The sequence below is a fragment of the Hemitrygon akajei genome, chromosome 23, assembly GCF_048418815.1.
Source record: "Hemitrygon akajei chromosome 23, sHemAka1.3, whole genome shotgun sequence".
Lineage (NCBI taxonomy): Eukaryota > Metazoa > Chordata > Chondrichthyes > Myliobatiformes > Dasyatidae > Hemitrygon > Hemitrygon akajei.
In genome coordinates, this window is record NC_133146.1 from 40,914,193 (window position 1) to 40,941,579 (window position 27,387).

The 27,387-nt window shown below is 40.9% G+C and overlaps 1 protein-coding gene across 1 annotated transcript in view; it reads left to right on the top strand.

The window, feature by feature from the left end:
- dntt (deoxynucleotidyltransferase, terminal) overlaps positions 1-27,387 on the top strand; it is a 251,070-nt gene that overhangs the window by 12,069 nt on the left and 211,614 nt on the right. Inside the window, exon 2 of the mRNA XM_073027511.1 lies at positions 8,902-9,076. Coding sequence (XP_072883612.1) covers positions 8,902-9,076 — 175 coding nt within the window. The remainder of the gene's footprint in view (positions 1-8,901; positions 9,077-27,387) is intronic.

Sequence of the window (27,387 nt, forward strand, 5' to 3'; positions counted from 1 at the left end):
TTTACACACAAAAACTCTCTGCCACTGACAAGATGAAGAATGGAACCTAACTAAGTAAATAGTGATATGGGAAGCACAGAAGGTTAGTTCTCAAGCTTAGAAGATAAGACGTTTCTATGGAGAGAATAAAATATGGAAACAATTTGGAACACCGTAGGCAAAATGTCAAAGAAATACAGTGTTGTGCAAAAGTCTTGGGCACCATAGCAAGAGATAAACTTGTGCACTACATATTTACTTTAAGCAAGGTGTGCATGTATCATATGGAGGTGTGATAATGTATGCCAATTATGTACTTTCACAGATAACTCACAATGCATTATGTAAACATCAAAAAATGCTCAATCAAACAACATATTTACAATATTACTCAATATTACTGATATATTAAATACACAATACTCCTCCCTGCTTAGCTATAAGTCCAACTCAACATAGATGCATGTCAACTTATATACATACACTATATATACAGCAGACTGTATAATCCAAGTACTATACAGACATCCACAGCATAGTAAATTTTAAGATGTCCCATTTAGGACTAAATATTTAATTGCTGTGGAGGCTTTCTTATTCTTGTGGGATAACATCTTCCCTGACAAGGGCTTCACTCTGCTTGGCAGGTGAAACTTATGGCTGTGAAACAATTTCAGATTCTGCAGCATCTGTTGGTTGTAGGAGTTGGCTCTGGGACTATAGGCAGTGGTTGTGACAACAGTAGCCATCTTTCTTCTCTAACAATTGACTGTGCTTTCGTCAACTGATTGGTACGTTGTCTCCAAATGATATCAGACGCAGTTCTGTCCTTAATCTTTATGAGTACCCATGTTTGTTCACCTGTGTAGTCCCTCCCCAGGACTGCTTGCCCAGGAGTGAAAAAATCAAACCTCCTTGTTTGAGGAGCTTTCAATTTGTCTAAGCTGTTTCTCCTGTATATTCCTTCTGAGATTGTGTTTGAGGAGATCCAAGCATGAATGCAAGGGATGCCTAGGAACAGCATAGCTGGTGAGGTGTTGGTTGTGCAGAGTGCTGCATTGCAATATGCCAGGAGGAATTTGGTGAGTTTCTGATTCAGAGTCAGTGTAATGTGCTCTGCTGACATTGCTTTACACTCTGGACATCCTTTCCACCGAGCCGTTTGTAGCTGGGTGGTACGGTGCAAATGTAATATGTCTTATTCCATTCATTTTGAGGAATGACTGAAACTGCGCGGCAACAAACTGTGGTCCATTATCACTTATTATGGGTTCCTGAACACCAGTCCTTGAGAAGACGATTCTCCACACATCAGTAGCATGTGAGGCTGTCGTGGAGGCTATTGGGAACACTTCTGGCCACTTTTAGTTGGATCCACTACTAAAGAGTTTGTGCCCATGAATGGTCTGGCAAATCTACATAAATCCTCTGCCAGGGCAATGCAGGTCATTCCCAGAGATGGAGAGGTGCTGCTGTTGGTATCTTTTGGACGTGTTGGCATCTCGAACACTGCATGGCAAGCAGCTTGATCTGCTGATCTATCGCAGGCCACCAGACAACGCTTTCATTTTAACCATGTCTAGATGACTGACGTGTGGCTCCTCCAACACCTTAGCTCTCAGCTTGGATGGTAGAACGCCCCTCTGTCCCCACATTGGCAATTTCCATCACGGGCAAGTTCATCCTTGTGCTGGTAAAAACAGGAAAACAGGAGTTTCTGCTGTACATTACAGCTATTTTGAATGGCCATGTGCACCTGAGACAGTGTAGGTATTTTTTCTGGTTTCCCTTTGGATCATCTCTGCCATAATAGTGTGACTTCCAATTTGCATTGGGGAGAATACATCAAGAAGAGTGTCCTCTTTAGTAAGTTTTTTGGGTATTTCCTTTTCCAAAGGTAAATAGGACAATCTATCCACATTTCCATAATTAGTCGTCCTCGAATTCAACCTTGTAATTGTGACCTCTACAAAATAGATCCTCTCTCTATATTTGAGCTGCTGCTGTTAGTGGAACGCTCTTCTGTGGATTGAAAATGGACACTAGTGGTTGATGATCAGTAACGAGGGAAAACTCTCTCCCTTACAAGAACGGATTAAAATGTTTTACACCCCAAACCAGACTCAAGGCCTTTCTGTCAATCTGTGCATAATTTTTCTCTGCAGTGATAAGGGAATGTGATGCAAAGGCTATGGGGTGTTCACTTCCATCACTCATAACATGTGAGATGAGGGTACCTATACCTTGATGTGAGGCATCTCAGGCAAACTTCACTGGATGATGTGGATCATAATATGTGAATACAGTATCTGATGTCACCATTTCTTCCCGATCTGTAGTAATGAATTCAAGGGGTGGAGCACAGTAGCCAGGTTTGGCAGGAACCTGTTATAGTCATTGATGAATCCTAAAAATGGCCACAGCTGGGACACGATCTTTGGCCTTGGGGGATCCACCACAGCTTTAATTTTCTCAGCACACTTGTATAATCCTTGTGTGTTGATGGTGTGACCACAGTAAGCGATGCTTAGTTTAAAGAATTCACATTTGTTGCGTCATGCTCTAAGCCTATCATCTTCTAATATCTTCAGTGCTGCCTTAAGATTTTGGAGAAATTCCTTATTATCCATAACAGTATCAATGGTGTCATCCAGGTAACACTGAGTGCCCAGGCAGCCTTGCAGCACCTAGTCCATACCTTTCTACCAAGGTGCAGGTGCTATTCCAAAAAAAAGCCTTTTATAGCAATACGGCCCTTTGTAAGTGTTTATGGTGAGAAACACTTTGGACTCTTCTTCCATCTCCATCTGTAGGTAGGCCTCAACCAAATCCATTTTGCTGAAGTGTTTCTAGAAATGTTTGCAAAGATATTCTCTATCCTGGGTTGATGGTGGACTTAAAATAACCACAGATCCTGATTGACCAAATCTTCTTGGCTCCTGGGAACACTGGCATTGCCCATGGCCTCCACTCAACCCTGGAAAGAGTTCCTTCAGCCTCATGTGATCTAGCTGACTGGTTACCTTATCAAGGATGGTATCAGGAATCAGATGGGCTTTGTAAAACTTGGGTGTGGCATTTTCATATAACACTATCTTACCCTTGATATGTTGGAGTTTTCCAATGGCATTCTTGAACACTGCTGTGGCATCATCCAGTATCTTTCTTAACTTGCTTTCAGTTGGCTTTACTGCAGGGGATGTGGCATACAAAATTGCAGATGGATCTCTAATTAGTTGCGGTTGTCCCAGCCAATCACACATCCGCAATGCTGGCCTCCTGGTTTTTACCACATACAAGCCCAATATGGTTTGTTGGTTGTTGTATTTCACTGTTACAAATATCGTTCACCCAGGAGTCACTTTTTGTCTCGTATAGTAAGCTCGTATTTGGACATCTGCATGCTTCAGTTTAGTATATTTGAAATACCATTCAAATTCATTTTATAGAATGTCTGAAGCAGCTGAGCCAGTGGCCAAGCTTCACTGGACCATGTGGATCATAATGTGTGAGTCCAGTGCCTGATGTCACCATTTCCTTTGTCTTTTGGAAAGCTTGCTCACATTGCTCTGTCCATTGCCATTTCTTTCCAATCTGTAGTAGTGAGTTCCAGGGGTGGAGCACAGTAAGCAGGCTTGGCAGGAACCTGTTACAGTTGTTGCATTTCACTGTTCCAAGTGTCAATCCCACAGGAGTTATATTTTCTCCAGTGTAAGTTCTAATTGGATAACTGCAGGCTGCAGTTTAATATCTTTGAAATGCCATTCAAATTCAGTTTGTGGAATGATTAAATCAGCTGAACCAGTGACCAAATCCATTTTATTTAATTTGCCATTCACTTCTGGTGTATGCCATATTGCTTTTCTATTGTTAGTGTTCACTTTGTAAATCTTAAGGCTACTCAGTCCTGAGTCATTCTCATCATTATCAGATTTTTCATCAACAGTATGCAGATTAGTGGTCTTCTTGAAACAGCAAATTAAATTTTAGCTTATCTTCTTCTCTGTGCAGTCCATTTATTTCTGTCTGCCCAATATAGTTTTTGTATGTGTCCTACCTGTTGCATTTTCTACAAGTTTCAACTTTAAATCTGCATTGCTCTGGTGTATTGTATATAAGCACCTGCCACAATAGTTATACAACTTATTTGGCCAGGCTGGTTTCTGTTTAGATGTTGCAATTTTGATCATACTCACTTTCTTTTCTCACTGAAACTCAATAATGTCTCTGTTTGCAGTTTCCATTGATACAGCAATTTCAACTGCTCTTCGAAATGTAGTTGCTCTTCTGTTAGGATCTGTATTTGAATGCTTTCTTGTAAGGTTCCGCAGACTAAGTGATCTTCCAGTGCATCATTAAGACAATCCCTTCAATTCAGCCATGTATGCTGAAATGGACTTTTGATTCCACTTATGGAACGTAAAATACTCTGCAATCAACAATGGTTTAAGTTTTAAATGTTCCTGCATTACTTTCACAATATCAGCAAAGCTCATATTGGTTGGTTTGGTTGGAGCAGTTAAACTCCTCAGCAAATTGTATTCCTTTAAATCCAATGCAATCAGCAAAACCAGTACTTGCTTCTCATTGGCTATTCCATTTGCTTTAAAGTACTGCTCAATTCATTCTGTATATATATTCCAGTTATCTGTTGTGTAATCAGATATGTCAATCTGGTTGATGGAATTGATGAGGGTTGGGCAGTGGATGTGGTCTACATGGACTTTAGCAAAGCATTTGAAAAGGTCCCTCATGAGAGACTCATCCAGAAAATCATGAGGCATGGGATAAGTGGAACCTTGGCTGTTTGGATAAAAAATTGGCTTAAAGGAAGAAAGCAGAAGGTAGTTGTGGATGGAAAGTATTCTGCCTGGAGGTCAGTGACTAGTGGAGTGCTGCAGGGATCTGTCCTGGGATCCTTGCTATTTGTGATTTTTATAAATGACCTGAATGTAGAGGCGGAAGGATGGGTGAGTAAGTTTACGGATGACACGAAGATTGGAGGAGTTGTGGATGGAGCTGTAGGTTGTCGAAGGTTACAAGAGGATATAGACAGGCTGCAGAGTTGGGCAGAAAAATGGCAGATGGAGTTCAATCCGGACAAGTGTGAGGTGTTGCATTTTGGAAGGACAAACCAGAAGACTGAGTACAGGATTAATGGTCAGTTACTTAAGAGTGTGGATGTACAAAGGGACCTTGGGGTTCAAATCCATACATCCCTCAATGTTGCTGCGCAGGTTGATAGGGTAGTTAAGAAGGCCTATGGGATGCTAGGCTTCATTAACAGGGGATTGAGTTCAAGAGTAGAGAGGTCATGTTGCAACTCTACAAATCTCTGGTGAGACCGCACTTAGAGTATTGTGTTCAATTCTGGTCACTTCATTATAGGAAAGATGTGGAAGCTATGGAGAGGGTGCAGAGGAGATTTACCAGGATGTTGCCTGGTTTGGAGAACAAGTCATATGAAGCAAGGTTAGCAGAGCTGGGACTTTTCTGTTTGGGGCGTAGAAGAATGAGAGGGGACTTGAGAGAGGTCTACAAGATGATGAGAGGCATAGATAGGGTGGATAGTCAGTACCTGTTTCCCAGGGCACCAATAGCAAACACCAGAGGACATATGTACAAAATTAAGGGAGGGAAGTTTAGGGGAGACATCAGGGATAAGTTTTTTTACACAGAGGGGTTGTGAGTGCCTGGAATGACTTGCCAGGGATGGTGGTGGAGGCTAAAATATTAGGGGTATTTAAGAGCCTCTTGGACAGGATGAAAGAAAAATGGAGGGTTATGGGGTAGTATGGGTTTTGTACTTTTTTTAAAGGATTATATGGGCCAGCACAACATGGAGGGCTGAAGGGCCTGTACTGTGCTGTAGTGTTCTGTGCTTCTAATCTTTCTGATGTGGTCAGCCATTTTTTCTCTTTTTTTATGATTACACACTGTAGCTGTAACAGCTGGTACTCACTGTTTATGAACCTGGGAATTGTTCTGTTTTCTGCCTTTTTAAAAACGTAATTGTCTTTCCATTTGTGAAGAAAACATCCTCCGTGCTTCAACAGGCAGGTAGTCATCTCGGGTTCATTTAAAACCTTCTTGTCACCACTATTATGTTTTGTAACTCCCAAGCATAAAAACTAATGGAAAATAACACAAGGGAACTGGGAATGTGAGTCCAACTTAGTTCTTTACTTTAAGTGAGGTGCACAATTATCATCTGGTGGCGTGATGATGTATGCCTTTTACAAAACATTATGCAAACAACAAAAATGCTGAATTAAACAATATATTCATAACATTAGTCAGATAATACTGATATATAACAGAACCAAGGTAGGCTTCATATATTCTTCAAAATTATGCCATTCCTACTATGTTTCAGATGTGCTGCCTTGGAAAGCTGTGAAACCAGAGCAATGTACTGGACTGAAGACTTTAATTATAGAGATGAATAATTTCTATTTTTAAATGATGATATAGAAGGACATATTTTTCAAGACTTTGCTATCAACAGGGAGCCTTGCCTGCCAGATGTGCATATAAAGAAATCAGAACCATGCTGCACTTTATCATTTTCTTTTGCATGGTTTGCTCCAGCAACGAGCTGGCACAAACATAATGTGTCAAATGGCTTCCTTCTGTGCTGTGAACTTCTAAACTTCATGGTCCTGCAGCTAGCAGAGATCCCTGCTGTCACTGTGGATTGGAGATATTATCTCAGCATTAGATGTATTTTGCATGCCTGTATTTCTATTTGTGTACTAATAAGATGATGGGAAATAATTTTTAGATATTTGTTTCATAAATAATAACCGAGCAGGTGAAGATACAGGAAGGACTAAAGCCTAGAGCTTAAACTGTACAATTGCAAAAGATTTCTAGAAGTAGGAGGCAGTGCACCCCCCCTCCCACCCAATAGTTTTTTTCTGCATCTGCATGCTCTACATCAGGCCTTTGTTGATTTCTTCTGTTTTGGCATTAAGATGGGAGTTTGGAAAACCTGTCAGTCCTTACAGACTGGTGCATAATGAATGTAGCACAATCATCTAGATTCATAGAGTCACAGAGCACTACAGCACAGAAATAGACCATTCAGACCATCTAGTCCATACTGAACTATTATTCTGCCTAGTCCCAGCAACGCACACCTAGACCATAGCCCTCCCATCCACGTACTTAACCAAACTTCTTTTAAATTTTGAAATCGAACCTGCATGCACCATTTCCGTTTGTGTTCCACACCCTCACCAGCCTCTGAGTGAAATTGCTCCCCCTTATGTTCCCCTTAAACATTTCACCTTTCACCCTTAACCCTTGACTTCTAGTTGTTATCTCAGCCAACCTCAGTTGAAAAGCCTGCTTGCATTTACTCTGTCTATACTCCTCATAGTTCTGTATCCCAAAGATGTATGCCATTATTTGCACAAGCTACTCTGACAGCACTTCACAAATTGGTGATCTATGTCATCAAGAAGGACAAGAAAGCAGGCACAAGGGAATACTGTCACCTGGAAGTTTCTCTCCAAATCACACACTATTCTATTTTGGAAACAGCTTGCCATTCCTTTATTGTTGTAGGTCTAGATCCTCAATCTCCCATTTCAAAGAATATAGCTGTTCAAGCAGATGGTTCCCCATCACCTTTTCAAGGGCAAGTAGGAATTAAAAATAAACATGACTCCTGTCAGCTTTGGCTGTATCTGGTAAATGAATAGAAGAAGGACTTTAAAGTACATTTCCAACACATCAGTACATTTAATAAATCTGATAGTATTTATTTCCTATGCCAGAGTTTGTTAAGATTTCAAATCAAAACTTCTATGTTAATATGATGAAATTACTTACGCAATATAGCACTGGAGAGGCACCCACCATTCTCTGTTTAAAACCTGGCTGGGGGAGAAATACTGCTACGTTAATGTCTGAGATGTTTACCTTTCATGTTTTTATGTAATATGAAGCAATTCTATCTACTTTGTAAATATCAGATAAATATTATTATCCAGTTAACTTTTTCTTGGACATGTGACATTTGTTTATGATTTATCTTCACAAAATTTCCTTATAAAATCAATTTTGCTGTGGTCCTTGGTGATCTGTGGTGTAGCCCTGAACTTGTTCTAAAATCTTGTTAACAGAAGTTCAGAATAAAGTTACAATACAAAACCTGAAGCACACTTATGTGGAGGTGAGAACGATGAAGGTGTGCTGTCTATGTTCAGGAGAGATAAAGAGCACAAAAGGAAACTGTGAAAGGAAAAGAGAGTTTCAGTAATGACAAGTTTGCATATGTGAAAAAGCATATGTAAGGCTGGAGAAAAGGAAATCAAATAGAGAAATAACAACAAACACATTTATTTCTTTCTGACAAAATGTGCAAAGAGATTAGCTAATGTGGTCCTGTAAATAGAAAGTCACTTTAGCCTGCAGAGCCATGGTAATTTGGGCTATATACAGACAAGTAAAGACTGAAAATAAACATCCAATTCTGTTTCCTTCCTGATAGTGTTTGGGTGACTAAAGTTGAGTTAAGGTACCGCACTGTTCTGCTTAATGTGCAAGAACACTTATCTGGTTTCTTGTCCTGCCATTATTCAGCCTTTCCTCAGGTTAATTATGAACCATCTGAGTATTTTTTTTAAACACCAGCCACAAAATGTGGATCTTTACTGTGCAATAAGCTGCAACATTACAAAATAATTTCTTCCAGTTTGATCATAACAGAGCCTCATCTTAATTACAAACATGACTTGTGTGCAGAGTGCAGGCTGTTGGACAGGTATCCTTAATGGTTGTTTCTGATGCTTCAGTAACTTTAATTCAGTAATGTTAGTAACCTCAGGAACTTTTACAGACATTGAAATGCCACTCATTGTAGATCACAAAATTAAAAAAAATGTTCTAACAGTTTCCATTTTCTTTCTGTAGTGATTCAGTTACACATATTGTAACTGAGAATAACTCCTGGAATGAGATTTGGGACTGGATTCAAACCCAGAAGATGTCAGATGCCAGCAAGCTAAATTTACTTAATATCTCATGGTTTACAGAGAGCATGGGTGCTGGTAAACCTGTAGACATTGAGGAATGCCACAGACTGCAGGTAAATGTAATGCCCCTTTTATAATTGATATATATTATAATGCATTGTTTTGTTATGATGCGATCATGCACTCTGAAATATAGAAGAGTAAAGATAAATGTTTTACTTCTTTCAAATACTTGTTGCACTGCCCTAATTTAAATAAATTGGCATTTTATTGCATGTTTAATGGAATAGAATTTTGGTAATTTATGGAAAAGGCAAAACAAGCCTGTTGTTCGCACTATCCAATATGTTTCTATCTATTCTAGATCTACTTTCTACCCTTCGGTCTGTTGCCTTGCTTGGTTATGACATACTGTTTACTCATCCAATCATTTTTATATTATCTTCTACCTCAGTTCAATTAAAATAATTGCTGGAAAATTACTAATTATTTTAAAATTAAAAACTCTTCAATCTTTGTACTGTTGGAAGAATTCCAAAGAAGCTGATAACAATAAACAGAATATGAAAATAATATTGCACTAGATCAAGCATTGGTATTATATTGCAAGGGTTAGACAAATGATATACTAATGCTTCAGTTTATGAAGTATGTTTATTTGTATGGAGGATCCTGCCCTCTTCTGAGAATTTCCTTTCCTTCCAACCAACCATATCTTTTAAACATAATTCCACAATTAATCATTTGATGATACCAGCATTGATATTTACCTAACAACTGTCTTAAGGAATGATTCCTGATTCAGTGCAAGTTTATATTCAGAGTATTTGCTATTTCACACTTTCTTAACAAAGCTGAGATGGAAATCATTTGCTTAATTTTGATTATTGCCCTGTCACTGATCTGACATTTGTTTACGGATTATATGATATGTTGTCCTCTTTCTTTATTTGTAGATTGTAAATATTGAACTTGCCCACATTTTGTCACTGTCATGGTGATAGAACCATGCATTGAAGAAACCCACAGCCGCACTTAGGCCAACCATCATGGTTATCTACTGTACGCTAATCATTGATTTCATCTCCTGCTTTATTCATTCAAATACCTGTCCAGGTTCCTCTTAAATGTCATTCCTGTATCACCACCACCTCTAGCAGGCCATTCAAGATATCAACTACTATTTGTGTGAACAGTTGACCCCTCAGGTTATCAATGGGCTGAATGGCCTAGTTCCGGCCCTATAGGCGTGGCATTGCAGGCTTGAAGAGTGTTAGCTGTAATATTGGGGTTCAACTCCAGCTGCTGTTTTTAAGGAGCTTCTATTTCCTCCCAAGACAATGTGGGTTTCCTCTGGGTGCTCTGGTTTCCTCCTACATTCCAAAGTTGTACAGGTTATGGTTAGTAATTTGTGGGCATGCTATGTTGGCATTGGAAACATGGTGATACTTGCAGGCTGTACCCAGCACATCCCAATGCAAGCAACGCATTTCACTGTATGTTTTGTTGTTTCAACGTACATGTGACAAATAAAAAAAATCTCTGTCTTTAAGTCTTATGATCTTATAACTATGGTCTGAAACCTCGTACATCTTATCTTAAACATACTCTCTACTTTTTGATACCTCTACCATAGGAAATAGGCTCTAGCTACCTTCCCTATCACTGCTTCTCATATTTTTATAAATCTCTGTCATCTCATTTCTCAGTCTCCTTTGCTCCAGGGAAATAAAATACCTATTCTGTCCAATCCCTCCTTATAACTCAAACCTTCCAATCCTGATAACATTACTGTTACTTTTCTTCTGCACTCCTTCTAACTTAGTGATAGAAGGTTTTGGTGACATTAAAGATTACCACTTGCCTGACAGCAACACCCAGCTGGGATTTTATCAGGATGCCTTGGTTCCAGACCCTGGACCAGATATGAACCAAAGAGCTGGATTATGGGTCTGAGGTGAGAATGATAGCTCGTCATATGATGGCAACATTTGACTGAGCATGTTGCCAAGGCACCCAAGAGAATTGAAATCATTGGGCATTTTGGTAAATGCAGGTGTAACCAACCACCAGCACCATTGATTCACTTCTTACAACAAATCTAATCCATTCTCTTGAGACTATTAACAAGATTAAGCTTTACTTTGTGACTCCTTTGCAAGTCTATTTTATGTTCATTAAATTCCCTTTATAGGATTGTAATTTGTCATTCTTTCTTAACTAAAAGATTCTTAAGAGAAATTCCAATAACAGAAACTTTCATAATGAAACCTCAATTTTCGATTTTTCAACAGACAATAGGGTAACCCACATTGGAGTCTAAGTGCATCAGTTTCTTTATTCATTTATGGGCATTGATGTTATTTTGGACAAGCATAACATTTTATAAAATACATTTAAAGCATTTGTGAAGCAAATGATGTGCTATCAATAAATATAACCATATGATGGCACTGTGGAATGGGAAGCATGTAAAGCCAAAAACTGTTACAGAAAGACTGGATAAACGTCACCATCTATTTTGTGCAAGAAAATTCAATATAAAATTCATCAAAATGTTTCTGAAATATAAACTGCAGTGCTTATAATAGTACATAATCTGTCATGTAATAGTACCTGCAGAAGAAGATATTTAATCACTTGAGTCTGTATTGGTTCTCCTTAACTACAATCCAATTAGTCCCATTCTCCTGCTCTTTCTCTGCCTTTCTGCTGATTTTCTCTTTTAAACTTATATTTAACTTTGTTTTGAAAGCCATTATTAAATTTGCATTAAAAAGATGTTCCCCATGTTTCCTTTGATTCTTTTGCCAATTATTTTAAATCCATGACCATCAAATCATTAATGACTCATGGGAAACTCAACCAGAAATCCACTGGCTCATGAGCTGGTGCTCAGTAGGGAGCCCACACCGGTGTGCTGCTTGTCCAATGTTTCTGTGCATTCTCACCTGTGATTTGGAGATGCTAATTGTAGCCTTTTCCATATTTGCATGCATTAAGCCCATGTAATTTCATGACTTCCCTGTTTCTCACATGGATGGCTTTGCACATTAGTTCTGCTCTGGAACATTCAATCTTGAATCGAATTAAATTGACTTTATTTCTTCCATCCTTCACATCCATGAGGAGTAAAAATCTTTACGTTACGTCTCCATCTGAATGTTCAATGTGCAATTTATAATAATTTGTAATAAATAGCATGTACAGCAGGACAGTCAATATAGCATAGAAATACATTTCTATCAGTGTGAATTAATCAGTCTGGTGGCCCAGTAGAAGAAGCTGTCCCAGAGCCTGTTGGTCCTGGCCTTCAAGATGTGGTACAGTTTCCTGCATGGTAGCAGCTGGAACAGTTTGTGGTTGGGGTGACTTGGGTCCCCAATGATCCTTCGGGCCCTTTTTACACACCTGCCTCTGTAAATGTCCTGAATAGTGGGACGTTCACATCTACAGATGCGCTGGACTGTCCGCACCACTCCCTGCAGAGTCCTGCGATTGAGGGAAGTACAGTTCCCATACCAGACAGCGATGCAGCCAGTCCGGATGTTCTCAATTGTGTCCCTGTAGAAAGTCCTTAGGATTTGGGGGCTCATGTCAAACTTCTTCAACCATCTGAGGTGAAAGAGGTGCATGGATGGCAAAATGGTGGTTTGAAAATGAAGGAAGACATGCATGCACCTGGAAGGCTTGTTGAAAGCCTGTATGAGATACCTACAGGAAATTCATCTCACAGCTTACAGGAGCATGAAGTCTGGAGCCTTGAGCCTATCTTTCCAGCATGGAAACAACCAGTAGCTTGCCGAACTGTCCACAGTGCAGTGTCCAATACAGAGGTACTCTAGCAAAGACAAAAACTTCCCATCAGTGGAGGACCAACATCTGCTTTCTCAGAATTCTGTCATCATGGGCCTGGACTCAATAATTCTGGGAGCTTTAAGACACTGACAGCACTTGTGTAATACATCTTACAGCAGGCTATGAAGTCCAGGGGAATGTTAATGGTTCTCTGAAGGGTCTGTTCTCCTCTTGGTAAAACAGTATTTAACATCCTGCCACTGTGGCCTTGCAATTGCACATTAGGCATTTAACCCAGGCTACTTCCATCCTTGCAATGGTGCCACTAAAGGTTTAGCTAATTAACCCAGCACTGTCTGAGGTTGCTCCTTACAACCATCTGTAATCTCCTTCATTATAATGGAGCCAATGTCTCCCACTGGAGAGCAGAACTTAAGGGTAGTTTGACCAACAGGACTGCATGAAAGACAGGCACTAGGGAAACCCATAAGGGGGAATGGTCAGTAATCAGAAAGGTTTTCCTCTTTAGTGCAGGCATGAAATTAGAAGGTGTACATGCTGAACAACACCCACAAAATGTTGGAGGAGCTTAGTCGGTCAGGCAGCTTCTATGGAGTGGAATCAACAGTTGACATTTTGGCCCAAGACCCTTCATCAGGACTGAAATAGAAAGGGAAGAAGTCAGGTTTTGATATTCATGATTTTTGCAGTAAAAACTACAAAAAGTAATTACTGACAGAATAGTGGAGCATAGTTGTACGTCACAAGGAGGTTTTGGATGTTGACTGAAAACCATTATTTGATGCTTATCCCTCCATTGCTGCTCAACTTAAAGCAGTAATAAATGAGAATGCAAATGGAATGAGAAAATATATTTTTAGGTAAAAATTTTGAGTGACTTGGAGCCTGTCTTACCTTAGTATCTCAAAGGTTGCACAGGGAAGAAAATAGAGAGCACTGTTCAAAGTTTTCAGGGGCTGCAGAAAACTTTCTCACATTGCCTCTTTCAGTGAACTTGCTGTCCCCTGCACTAAGAACACCATAACAAAGGGACACAGGGAGCAAGATCTAACCTCAAGGAAGTCTAGTTGATTTCCATCAAGTCAGAGACAAATTAATTCATAAATTTAGTTTGAAATATTTATTTTGGGGCAGATTTTGGATGGAGTATGGTTAGTGACAGTATGAGGAGAAAGTGTGGACCAGTAACAAATGGTGACTCAGGCCTGTGGGTACAGGGATAATGAAGAGATAAGTTATACATGGAAAGAAGAGGTTATTGGAGACACCTCTGTCCTTCCCATTTCTCCTTCTCCTCCTCCCTAATCTTCTGCTACTTGGGGGAAAGTGCAGATGTGGAGGGGGAGGAATGTGCCATCACAATGGAAACATTGATTCTGGTGAGGGTAAGTTGCAAGGTTCTGTCTGAGTTCACCGGACAACAGAATCATGATGATTGTGCTCACACTTTTAGCGGTAGCATGGCTTTCATGTGGCTACACCAAATGGTAGATTGCAGGGAGGGCATCCTTTCTGCAGAAAAGATCTGCCTTTCATTGTACTTTGTGTTGCAATGAGTGGTTGGAGAGACTGGAAGTGGACCCAAGTGCAGCACACAGGCACGGAGATTTGACACGGAGATGGATTTGGACATAACTTGTACTCAGAACTTGACTCGAACTCGGAACTTGGAACTGGACTCGGACTTGGAAATTGGAACTGGACTCGGACTTGGAAATTGGAACTGGACTCGGACTTGGAAATTGGAACTGGACTCGGACTCGGAACTTGGAACTGGACATGGGACTTGGAACTTGGAACTGGACACGGGACCTGGAACTTGGAACTGGACTCAGACACGGAACTTGGAACTGGACACGGGACTTGGAACTGGACACGGGACTTGGAACTTGGAACTGGACACGGGATTTGGAACTTGGAACTGGACACGGGACTTGGAACTTGGAACTGGACACAGACACGGAACTTGGAACTGGACTCAGACACGGAACTTGGAACTGGACTCAGACACGGGACTTGGAACTGGACTCAGACACGGGACTTGGAACTGGACTCAGACACGGAACTTGGAACTGGACTCAGACACGGAACTTGGAACTGGACACGGGACTTGGAACTGGACACGGGACTTGGAACTTGGAACTGGACACGGGATTTGGAACTTGGAACTGGACACGGGACTTGGAACTTGGAACTGGACACAGACACGGAACTTGGAACTGGACTCAGACACGGAACTTGGAACTGGACTCAGACACGGGACTTGGAACTGGACTCAGACACGGAACTTGGAACTGGACTCAGACACGGGACTTGGAACTGGACTCAGACACGGGACTTGGAACTGGACTCAGACACGGAACTTGGAACTGGACATGGGACTTGGAACTTGGAACTGGACACAGGACTTGGAACTGGACTCAGGCTTGGAGCCTTGGCTTGGACTAAGTTAAGCAGGGAGAATTGTTGTCATTGTACTTTGGTCAAAACTTGACAAGACTGAATAGAAGGAATAGGGTTAAATATAATTACTTAGCAACTCTGTAAGAGCGCCCATATTCTGTGGCTGTGTCCATGGCTGTGACACTCCAAGGCCTCCTTGACAGCCGGAAATTCTTAGTTCGCGATATCATAGTCATGTGACAAGAAAGTAAAGCACAAGGGTGCTTTCTAAAGACCACTGAGAGAGTACAACACCAATGCTGACATCAGAAGTGTCAACCTAGATGATGAATGGATGGGATAATCTAAATGCTGCAGCACTGGGACATTGGTGAAGCATTGCTTTGGCTCCGAGAATCCTTAACCTGCTTCACTTGTCCATTGGAAACTGGCAGAGGTCTTTTTGGTGAGTGCATTTATGGGAGTCATGATGGAACTGAAGTTCCTGAAGTGGTGATAGAAGTTTGCAAACCCTATGAAGTGCCTTACCTGTTTGACAGCAGATGGTCTGGGCTGCTCTGTGACTGCCTGAACTCGACATGGGTCCATTTGAGCACTGGAAGGGGTGAGGATGTAGCCCAAGGACACCTTCTCTTTGTTGCACTTGTACTTCTCTGGGATGGTGTAAAGTTGTCCTTGAGGAATCATTTGAGAACCCTTTGACATGTTGAATGTGTTCCTGGCAGGAATGGAAGTAGATAAGAATGTCATCCAAATACACAAAAACAAACTGATTCAGCATACCCTGGAGCACATCACTGACCAGGGCCTGAATAACAGCAGGGGCGTTGGCCAGTCCAAATGTCACCATGAGGTATTCATAGTGACCAGTGGAGCTGTTGAATACTGTTTTCCACTCATCCCCTTCTAGGATGCGAACCAGGTTGTAAGCATTGCGTAGATCTGTCTTGGAGAATATAGTTGCTCCCTGGATATGTTCAAATGCAGAGGCAAACAGGGGAAGAGGGTACTGGTCCTTCATTGTGATGTTGTTAAGCGGACGATAATCAATGCAGGGACAGAGTTCACAAAAAAAGAAGCCCACCCCAGCTAGTGAGGTGGATATATAGATAAATCCTAAACCCAATGCCTCTTTGATGTATTTTCCAGTGGCCACCATTTTAGAATGAGAGAGAGAAAAGAGCTGGCCCCATGGAGGACTAGAACTAGGTATGAGGTCAATGGTGCAGTTGTATGGCCGATGTGGAGGCAGGGAAGTGGCCCTCTTCTTACCGAGAATCTCAAGAAAGTCAGCATATTCAGCTAGAGCAGCAGACAGGTCCTCACTAGTTGTTGTTTCAGGAGGGGATATGCTGACAGGGGTTTAAGCTACACCCAGAGAGTAGATGGGCACAAACATGAGAAAGTTTGCAGATGCTGGAAATCCAAGCAACAGACAGAAAATGCTGGAGGAACTTTGCAGGCCAGGCAGTGTCTATGGAAAAGAGTAAACCGTCGAGATCTTTCTTCAGGGCTCTGAACATGCCAGTTCCCACTCCTGGAGTGTCTTTAGGGAGCAATCAATCCATGGGTTGTGTCGAGAGAGCTGGGAAAGGCCAAGAATCAGCAGCAGTTCAGTTGAGTCAACAAGTTCAAAGGAGAGCTGTTCACTATGGTTGCCTTCTAGCACAGGTTGGAGGGGCACTGTGGAAAAGTGGATCTTGCTGGTGCACAGAGGCCGATCATTCAGATCCTTGTTATCAATATTCTCTCTCAATTGTTGAGTTGGAGAGATATCCATGAGGTTGCTGGCTGTCCTGGAGTCAATACATACAGAACTCATGGGTGTGGGACCCCACAACAGTGAGGCCTGGAGAATTACTTAATTAAGGAAAGATGCTTGCAGGGAGAACTGGCCCGTCAGTATTCCCATTCTTACTGATGGGACTCCTGGGCACTTGGGACAAAACAGCTGGAAGTATCGTGGAGAGCCTCAGCAGAGTCAGCGACCTGTTCTTATACGCCAACCTTGCTTCTCCTGAGATCTGAGTAACTCTTCAAAACACTCTTAAAGGCTGGTCAAGCATGACTTTCCACCCACAAAGCCATGCTAATCAGACTTTGTCTATCCAATAGCAAATATATCTTGTCCCTCAGACTTACCTTCAGTACAAATGTCAGGCTGACCAGACTGTACTTCCCTTCTTAAGGGAGCTTGTTAAACAATGCATCAACTTTAGACACCTTTCAATCTTTGGGAACTTCACCAGTGGCTAAAAATGCAGCAAATATCTCTGCAAGGGCTTCCAGAATTTCTCCTGTAGTCTCACACAAGGTTCAACGATGCATTGATTCAGGTCTTGGATTTATCCATCTTAATTCACTGTAAGGTTGCTTATAACTCCTCTCTGGTAATTGGAATGTTCTCCACTTATTTCCCCTACCTCTTGAGCATCCTTGATTTCCTCTTCAGAATTATTCATTAAAAATACCACCCATTTTTTGCAGGTCAAGACATAGGCAGCCCTTCTGACCTCTAAGGGGATCCATGCATCCCACCCTCCCTGGCCACCCTTTTATTCTGAATAGAGCTTTAGAACTTCTTGAGATTTTTCTTAACTTTGTCTGCCAGATCCTTCTCATCTCCTCTCAATTTGTCCTCCTGATTTTCTCCTTAAGAGTATTAAAATCTTTTTATAGTTATTGAGGGATTCACTCATCTCTGACCTCCCGTGCCTTAATATCTCTGGTCAGCCAAGCTTCGCTGAACAGAAGTATTCTGCTCCTGGATTCTTCATATCAACTTTATCAAAGCCTCCCACTTGCTATTCATTCCTTTCCTTCGAACAGGCTCACCCAATGAACCTGTGCAAGATCCTGCTTAATTCTGTCAGCATTAACTTTCTCCAGTTTAGTACCATGACCTCTGACCTGTCCTACCCTTTTACACCACCATCTTAAAACTAATAGAGTTATGGTTGCCAGAGCCAAAGTGCTCCCTGAATGCCACTTCAGTTATCTGCTCTGCCTGGTTCCTTCAGAGAAAGTTCAGAATCGCACCCTCCCAAGAAGGGCCCTCTATATATCAACTCATGAAACTTTTCTGGGCTTATTACACAAATTTCACTTTGTCCAGACCTCTTTCACCTTAGGTGGCCCAGTCAATACCAGGGAAGTTAAGATTTCCAGCAATACAACTTTATCATTTTTACAACTATCAACATTTTCTCTATACACCTGCTCCTCAAGTTCCCGCTGACTACTGGGGGGGTGGGGTGGTGGGAGCTCTATAAACAGCCACATCACAGTGACTCTAAGTTCTACACACATGGCTTTGTTGGAAGATCCCTCAAAAGTACTGCTGTTATGTCCTCCCTTATCAAACTACCAACAACCCCCTTGGCTTACCTGTACCTCTCTCATGCCTGCAGCATCTGTATCCTGGAATACTGAGCTGTCAATCCTACCCTTCTCTTAGCCTTGTTTCTGATTTGGCTATAACATCTATAGAGTTAAGATAATTGACATGTAACGGTTTTAGCATTGCCACTAGAAAACCAACAATTAGTTAGGAATCCTTGCTTGTACAGTATATTCATTATGCAGCTCTGAGCAAGCTCTGCTGTGAAATCACCTTGCTGAGATAACTGTTTTACAAGGCTTGGTAATAATTTTTGTCTCCACTTTTCCCACTGATATCTTGCTGTTTAAAAACTAGTAAATTATACAACAGCTTCAAGTATATTGATTTTGAGATTTACTTTGTATTGGAATAAAGCTGCAGTTTTTCATCATCTGTAATTATTGATTTCACAGCATTAGTCTGGGAGACCACAGAACAGCTCTCTGATATTGAAATAATAAGGTTATGTTGGAAAGGTTCTGTCTAATTAAAGTTATCTAAATCTTTATCTGTAAGGTAGACTGATAGATTTTCAAAGCCTTTATATATACTTTACTCTGTTCTATGCCTATGAAATGTTAGTTTCTTGGCAGCAGGGGACATGGGATTAGTGCAAGCACAGACATTTCAATTGGTGTGAATGACATATACTGAGTTTGCTCTCAGGATGCTCATTAACCCTTTGCTCAGTACCTCACACAACAGAGCCAAGCCCTACTGAAAATGAAGGACATGAAGAGCGTTGGGAAAAAGCACACTCATCAGTTATGCGGTTGCATGTGACAACAGATCTTTTGCTGAAAAGTATCTGGTTCTCCCAAAGAATGCCCAACTTCCAGCCTCTCCAACATTCTACCCTCTATTCCCTGTAGCAGGTATAAAGGGCCCAAGCTTACACATGTTGGCAAAGTTAATCCTGTACTAGCAGAAGAGATCCAGCTAGCAGTACACCAGAATTCAACCTAACTGAATGGCTGGAAGAAAAATCAGCAGCATTTCATTCTAGCTCTTAAATGCCTTGTTAACCTCCTGCTTCAAGAATAGACTACCGAGGAAATAATACTACTTATCCTAATAGGTGAAATTTCAAATTACTTACCTGATTTTTGAGAGACAATGAAATATTTGGCGGCACTGTTCCCAAAATTACTTGGCATTAAATGTCAGAATGTCTCAAGCACAAGTGAAAATTATGGAGCATTAAACCTGCATAAATTTAGTTGTACTACACCATTGAGGCTACTAAATAATAAGGAGCACTTAAAGTATTCAATATTACATCATTGTGTTATCACTAACACAGTGATGTGTCAATGAACAGTAGAGGGAAGGGTCCCAGTGTGTGGGTGGTGGACAGATAGAATGTGTGGAGGACAGGAAAGAAAGGGAAAGAAACAGGGTGATGGGAGGCTGGGGTGGGGTTAGGAGGTCAGAGGGAGAGAGGATCAGGAATATCCTTCCCTACTGGCCCAGTGTTCATTTACCCTCTCTCTATTAACCATATAGGTGAGGGCAAAAAGGAACAGACGGGCTAGCCCATACCATACCTTCTGACTCCTGCATTGTTTCCAGCTGAGCCAGGGAAATAACACAAATAACAACGCTCTGTCTTTAGGAAGGGATAACACAGGAACTTGCCACAGGAAGTTTCACAGGAATTTGTCCCAGAATGCACTGCTGCCAGAAATATTGATCATTTCTATGTTCTGTGTTCTATATCATACAGAGATAATAAATCTAACTCAGTAATCTGCAAGGGCCTGAATATGCCAATCAAATTGACAAAAACATTTCAATATTGTGTAGTTTTCACATTATTTTATACCAACTATAGCTGATTTGAAAGTGCCACCCTGTGGCCTTCTGCCATTCTGAAATATGCATATTCCTCAAATGTGAAGAGTAGCTGGTAACTTTCTTTTTTAAGGCTTGCTCAAAATCAGTAAGCTGACATCTTCATGCAAGTGGTTGCCTGCCTTCATGCCAAAAATATAGACAACTGCTATCAGATCTAATCTAGCTCCCTGCACAAACCATCTGGTGCCACAAATCCCAATACCATATTTTGAACATAATGAAGAACTGAAGAACACAGTAGACAATAAAGCATTGTGTTTCGAGTCCTTAATTCAAACAAGCCAAAATTGATGAAAGGATTTCTGGCTGAATAATAAATGGAAAGAATCCTAGTGTTGTGGTAGTCCTTCGGATTTGAAGAAGACACGCTGCTGTGCAGGTCATCTGTGAACACGGAGGTGGTTCTGCAGTTCCAGTCTGGAAGCGCAGAGTCCAGCACAATGGGGGCACTGGAAGTCTGTTGCTATAATAATTGTGGCTGCTGTTCTGTGACGCCGCTTGCGGTTTTCCATCAGTTTTTGGCAGCACCTGTCTTCAAAACTGGTGTAGGCTCCATGGCACAGGGCTCACCAGCGGGTTCTGTTTGAAGCCACAGCTTCTAGTTCCCTTGGCTGGATGTCACAGTAGTGTAGGGTTTCCTTCACAGCCTCTTTATAGCGCCTGCATGGACGACCTTAAGGTCTCCTTCCGGTCTCCAGTTCACCATAGAGCAGCTGGCGAGGCATACAATGGTTGTCCATTCTGATGACGTGACCCACCCACCGTATCTGGGCTCTGATGATCAAGGACTCAATGCTGGTGGACTCCGCACGATCCAAGACCTCCAGGTTGGAGACACGGTCTTGCCAATGAATGCCAAGAGTTGAGCGGAAAATGTGCATGTGAAATTTCTCCAGTTGCTTCATGTGTTGTCGGTACAAAGTCAGGTCTCACATCCACATAGGAGAGAAAGGATGGCCACAGCTCTGTAGACTTTCAGCTTTGTGGATGTTGCGTTGATTGAGTACTCTGGTACGCAGCCTCCACAGAGCCTGGAGTCCATTTCTTTGTCCAAAGACAAAGAAGATGAAGATGATGCTTCCCAAGTATTTTCATGTTGTCATGTGTTTTCCAAGGCCTGAAGGAAGGAGTGTACATCAGGTACCAATTAGACAGCTCTCTCTTTGACCTTTGCCACTTGAATACACGAACGAAGTGCCTCTATACAGTCATTCAAGAAACCCTCTTTGACACCCAAAGACTATGATCTACAGTTGATGTTGAACAAATTCTCAGATGCTGCTACACCCTTTGGCCTGACTGTCAGCCTGGACAAGACTGAAGTACTTCACCAGCCCGTGCCAGACACTAACCCCATAGAACCAAAAAATCATTGTTGACGACACCCAGCTGACAAATGTAAACAGCTTTACATACTTGGGAAGTATCATCTCCAGTGATGGGTCTTTGGACAAAGAATCCTAGTCTAAGCACCAATATATATTACCAGCTGGCAAAGATGTGAAAATTCATTTAGTGAGCAATTTCCAAATTATAAATTCACATTTTCTTTGTGATGTGACTCATAATTGCTGTTCCATGATAGTTCATTTTATTTTTTGTAATTACCTGCTGTTTTATTTTTACTTATAACTTTGAATAAGATTTCTGATGGTCTAATTGAGAATTATTGAGGATGTGTTCAGTTCCTGTTTCTAAATTTCTCTTTCTTTATGAATTTTAGCTAGCATCAAAATGGATTCTTATATATTAATGGAGAAGGGGGTTTTCTGTGTACGAAATCGTCTATTTGTATTTAAATGAAATTATGTTGTTGGATCTCCAGTAATCTTCAATCTATATATGTTTACACTTGCAATTTTTATAAAGATAATTGGAGAAATAATTAACCACTCCAGTGTCCCTCTTTAGATTCTGAAATGACAACTGCAGTATGTGGATTCATATTGGATATGAAGCATGGCAGGTACCAATTTTTTAATAGGACCAGCAATTGAAATGCAGATTTGACATATTTTAAATGGATTCGGCAGAATATTGTGAAGCAGCGTGATTGACAACTCTTGCTCCCCCAAAACCTACTCACAAAGACGAGTTGAAGTGATCATTAGAAATCTACGTAATTTTGATGCTTTCCAGAGTTTCTACCAGTTTTCAAAGTCTGTAGGTATGTGCTGAAGTGTCTGCTAACTGCAAGACTTCTATAGAGTTTGGTTGCTCTTAGTTGCTGCCTCATATAACTGTAACAATGACTCTTCCTCTTGAAGTTGAGCGTGATTGTGTGAATGAATAGAAGCCAGTCGGCGCAGGATGTATCACTGGAAGAAGCAGGAAAAAGAGAGAAATTTCAATGGGATAATGTGTATCTCCAGGATCTATTCTCCTTTTTGAATTTCATCAATGATTGAGGTTTGTCTTGGAGGTTGTACTGAAACCTCACCTCCACCGCAACTCAAACCTTTTGGCAGAATGTGGAGAGCAATGTCAGTGGCAGGAAAGCTGACTAGCTTATGAACTTTTATGCATCTAGCTTTTTCTAGGCTGACATTGGAAATATCAACAATATGCACTGCATGTTCATCGGTATATATTCTTAGCCATCACTTCATGTAGATTAATACCTGCTGTCCTTTTACCACCCATGAATGCCTTCATTCATTGACAGTATACTGTGATAACTGTGTCATTTGTATCAGCTCTAACATTGCAATGTAATGGCCTCGGGAGCTATCTGATGACAATGTGTTTGCTAGATCTGACACATGACATAGACGGGGATGAGCAGTTTGTATTGACAAAATCCACAGTCCTACATATTACCTTCTAGATGAGAAAGGTATAATGCTGATATTCCACTGCTTTGACTGTACTGAAGAAGTCCTGCAGTGATCAGCTAGAAGGGCTACCTGATCTTTGATGCACGCTGTAAGCTGGCCTGCATGAGGAAGTGGATCTTGTCGTTGAGGAGCTGAAGAGCTTGAGCACAAGGGAGAGGAGGAAAAGAAGAAGGAAGAGAAAGCTGAGTAAGAGGTGAAGGTGGAAGAAGGGGATGCTGTAAATGTGAGATCTGCAGCAGTGCTAAATGAATTGGGAGGGGACCTGAAGCACCTTGCATTTGAGTTTTGACTTTGGGTCTTTTGGCAAGTGAAAAGAGCATAGTAATTTGATCAGTGGCCAAACTCAGTGGTTGAGATTGCAAGATATGCCAATTAATATTTATTCAATGACTTTGACCTCTCCTTTGAGATAATTGAATTTCTTATTGCTATTGCATTAGGTCACTGGGGCTAACCTCCTGACATTGACTTCCACGACTGTCGGCTCACACTATCTTATTGGCAAACAGGTTTAATTTTGTCACATGTGTGTCAAATTTTCCACAAGATTTCTGATGCATATCTGCCAAGAACCAATTTCGTGGTATCTCCATTGATTGGCTGTTGTTGCCTGTTGCACTGAGTTCTATTGCCAATTGTGATAGAAACTCCAGCAATCACAGTTACTGATTCTTTAATCGCTATAGCCAAACTTTAAGAAGTATGGTATGTAATGATATTGACCCATGCCCTGATGATACCATACCTGATAAACAACTTGATGAAGGATTGACATGATTTAGGCAGGCACCACAATACTGATACGCTCTCTGCTTTGCTTTGAATGGGCAAGGGACCATCAAAAATTGGGATTCTTGGAACTGTGTTCTTGAGTTGTTGGGTTTAGTCTCCAATGATTTTCTTTTCTGACAATGTTTGTTACAAAAATCTATAACTTTGAACTGTTTCAGTTGAGTGTACTTTTATTTATGTGTGATGTCAGAGTTATTTGGTGTCTGTCGGATTCAGGCCAAGTGCTTTGTTTGGCAGGCCAACCAGCTATCTGTTTATACCTTGTCAAAGATTAATTGGAAATGCAAAACCTGATGGAGGTGTTGATTGCTATTTAATTCAGTTAGTACCATCCTAGTTCATGCTGATATTGATTGACATTCAAGATGTTACCCCGATGGTATTGGTATCCTTTTATAATTCATAGTGAAGTCTTTTTTTAAAAATAGAAAGCTGAACTGCCAAGATTCATCCTCTTTCTTTTACAGGCTTACATGATTTGGAAGCTGAATAACAGATTGAATTGTATTAATTTCTCAGGTAAACTCTCAGGATGGACTACTTAAGTATTACTGAAAAGAGCCAATTACATTCCCAGAACTATCATTGCTTTGAATTAAGTAATATAAAATCCTTCCCGCATCCCCAGTGATATGCTCATTGGCTAATTTGCTTGTAAATTACCCCTAGTGCATGGTTGAAGGATCGGGGGCAGTTCACTGGTTATGAGAGAGAGAATGTGCTAGAGAGAAATAAATGAGGGAAGGGAATTGAAATGATTGGTTGGAGAACCAGCACCAGCTTGATGGGTTAAGTGGCTTTCTTCTATGTCATAATAAACATGGACACATGAAACATACTTGTTGAACTTAATTTGCTGAGGCACTTTTGCTTTTATGATTGAACATCTCCATAAACATAAATTGATAATTCTTTGTGTGATACAGTAATGCCAAACAGCAAGATGCTTCCTGACAATTAAGAGATTTCCTAAGATGAACAACTGTACTTACATAGTTCATTTCATACCCTTATAAAGCTCAAGAGCTTTACAATCTAAGATGCAAAGTACTTGAGATGATGACAAAGCCTATATTTTCATCTTCTCATCTATTTAAAACTCTCAAATTATGTTAGGAACTGTCTTGTCTGTGTGCTGAAGCCAGGGCAAGGGTTTCTTCTGATCTAATGCTGTTGTGTAGTGTGTAGACAAGGGCTTCTTTGGATTATCTTTCCAAATAATCACATGTTGGGCAATATAGAAGAATATAACTTGGCTAATTACTACCCCTTAAAGGGAAATCTGTTCAATATTCAAACGGATATCTGTTCCAGCATCAACAGAATCTATCATGTTTATGATGTTCTGTTCAATCTTTTCCCAGTTTTTGGGCATTATCCCACCAAGTCCCAACAATGCTAAAATATTTCATTTAAATCCCAAATGCTTCCAAATTGTTTTTCAGTCCTGCTTCACTCTGGGATTCTTTACCTTGGATTTTTCCTAGACTCCATGAATTTTTGTCAGTGTTCACAAATACCCTAATCCAAATGTTCGTTAACTCTGGCTCTAATATACCTAGAAGACCAGCTCAGTCCCTCGAATCCCACAACAATGTTCCAGGTATGAAGAACATTGCAACTTTGGAAACAAATAAAAATAGAAAATATATATAGTTAATGGTTGGCCTAATGGGTGGTTAATGGAAAGTTATAGTTAATGGGGATCTTATAGAAACATACAAAATTTTGAAAGGGATAGATAAGATAGAAGTAGGAAAGTTGTTTCCATTGGTAGGTGAGACTAGAACCAGGGGACATTGCCTCAAGATTCAGGGGAGAAGATTTAGGATGGAGATGAGGAGGAACTGTTTTTCCCAGAGAGTGGTGAATCTGTGGAATTCTCTGCCCAGGGAAGCAGTCAAGGCTTCTTCACTAAATATATTTAAGATACAGTTAGATAGGTTTTCATATAGTAAGGGAATTAAGGGTTATGGGGAAAAGGCAGGTAGATGGAGCTGAGTTTTCGGACAGATCAGCCACGATCTTATTGAATGGTAGGGCAGGCTCGATGGGCCAGATGGCCTACTCCTGCTCTTATTTCATGTTCTTATGGCCCTGAATAATGCTGAGGTACAGACAGATCTTGGGATACAGGACCCCACTTCCCTGAAAGTGGCTGAATAAGATTATAAGGTGGTAAGGAAGGTGTGTGGAATGCTTGCTTTCATTGGTAAGATTGTTGTGACATGCTATTATATTAAAATCTAGTTAGACTGCTCCTGGAGAAGAACTCCTGGGTGCTTTTCTGTTCTCCCCATCATAGGAAGGATGTGCAAAAGGTGCAGAAGTGGTTTACCAGGATACTGACTGGTTTAGAAGGACTGAGTTATAAGGAAAGATTGGACATACTTGGGTTGTTCTCTGTATAGTGTTTGAGGCTGATGGGAGGCATGAAAGAGGCTTTTAAAATTATGAGGGGTATAGATAGGGTAGACAGTCAGAATCTTTCCCACAAAGTAGAAATGCCAAATTCCTGAGCACATGGGGCCTGGTTTGGGTTACCAGCAGTAGTAGAGGAAGCAGGCACCTTGGTGGACTTCAAGAGGCTTTTAGATGGACAGAAGTATATGGAGGACATCTAGTATAAATTGATATCAAGATTGTCAAGGCATCATGGGCCAATTGGTCTGTCCAGTGTAATATAGTACTGTTCTATGTATCTTGGGATGGACATTAGTGTTGAGCCAAGCTCTGCTAGATTCCAGATTCCATGCCAAAGCTGCTTTATTTTGTGGTCACTCCTAAGATGAAAAGTCCACATAATATAACCTGGGAGAAGCAATCCTGATCTTAGGGGATCTCTGCCTGGTTTTATACAGTGTGACATCTGTTACGGGGAAAGGCTAAAAGGAAACAAAAACTTGTTTTTAAAATGCAAGTTCTATTCTTCGGCTGTGATTTATCTATTATCTCAGACTTCAACAGAATGGTCCACAGCAATGCCTGCCTTTTCATTGGCTGCATATAACTCTCCCCATCTCTTCCTCAGCTGCATTGATGACTGCATTGATGCTGCTGCTTCATGCACCCATGCTGAGCCTGTCAATTTTCATCAGTTTTGTCTCCAACTTCCATCCTGCCCTTAAATTCACTTGGTCCATTTCTGACACCTCTCTTCCCTTTATTGATCTCTTTGTCTCCATCTTTGGAGACAAATTTTTGACTGACATCTTTTATAAACTTGTTGATTCGCATGGCTATCTTGACTATAATGCTTCCCACCCCATCTCCTGTAAAAATACTATTCCCTTCTATCAGTTCTTTCATTCTACTTTTGTTCACATCATATTGT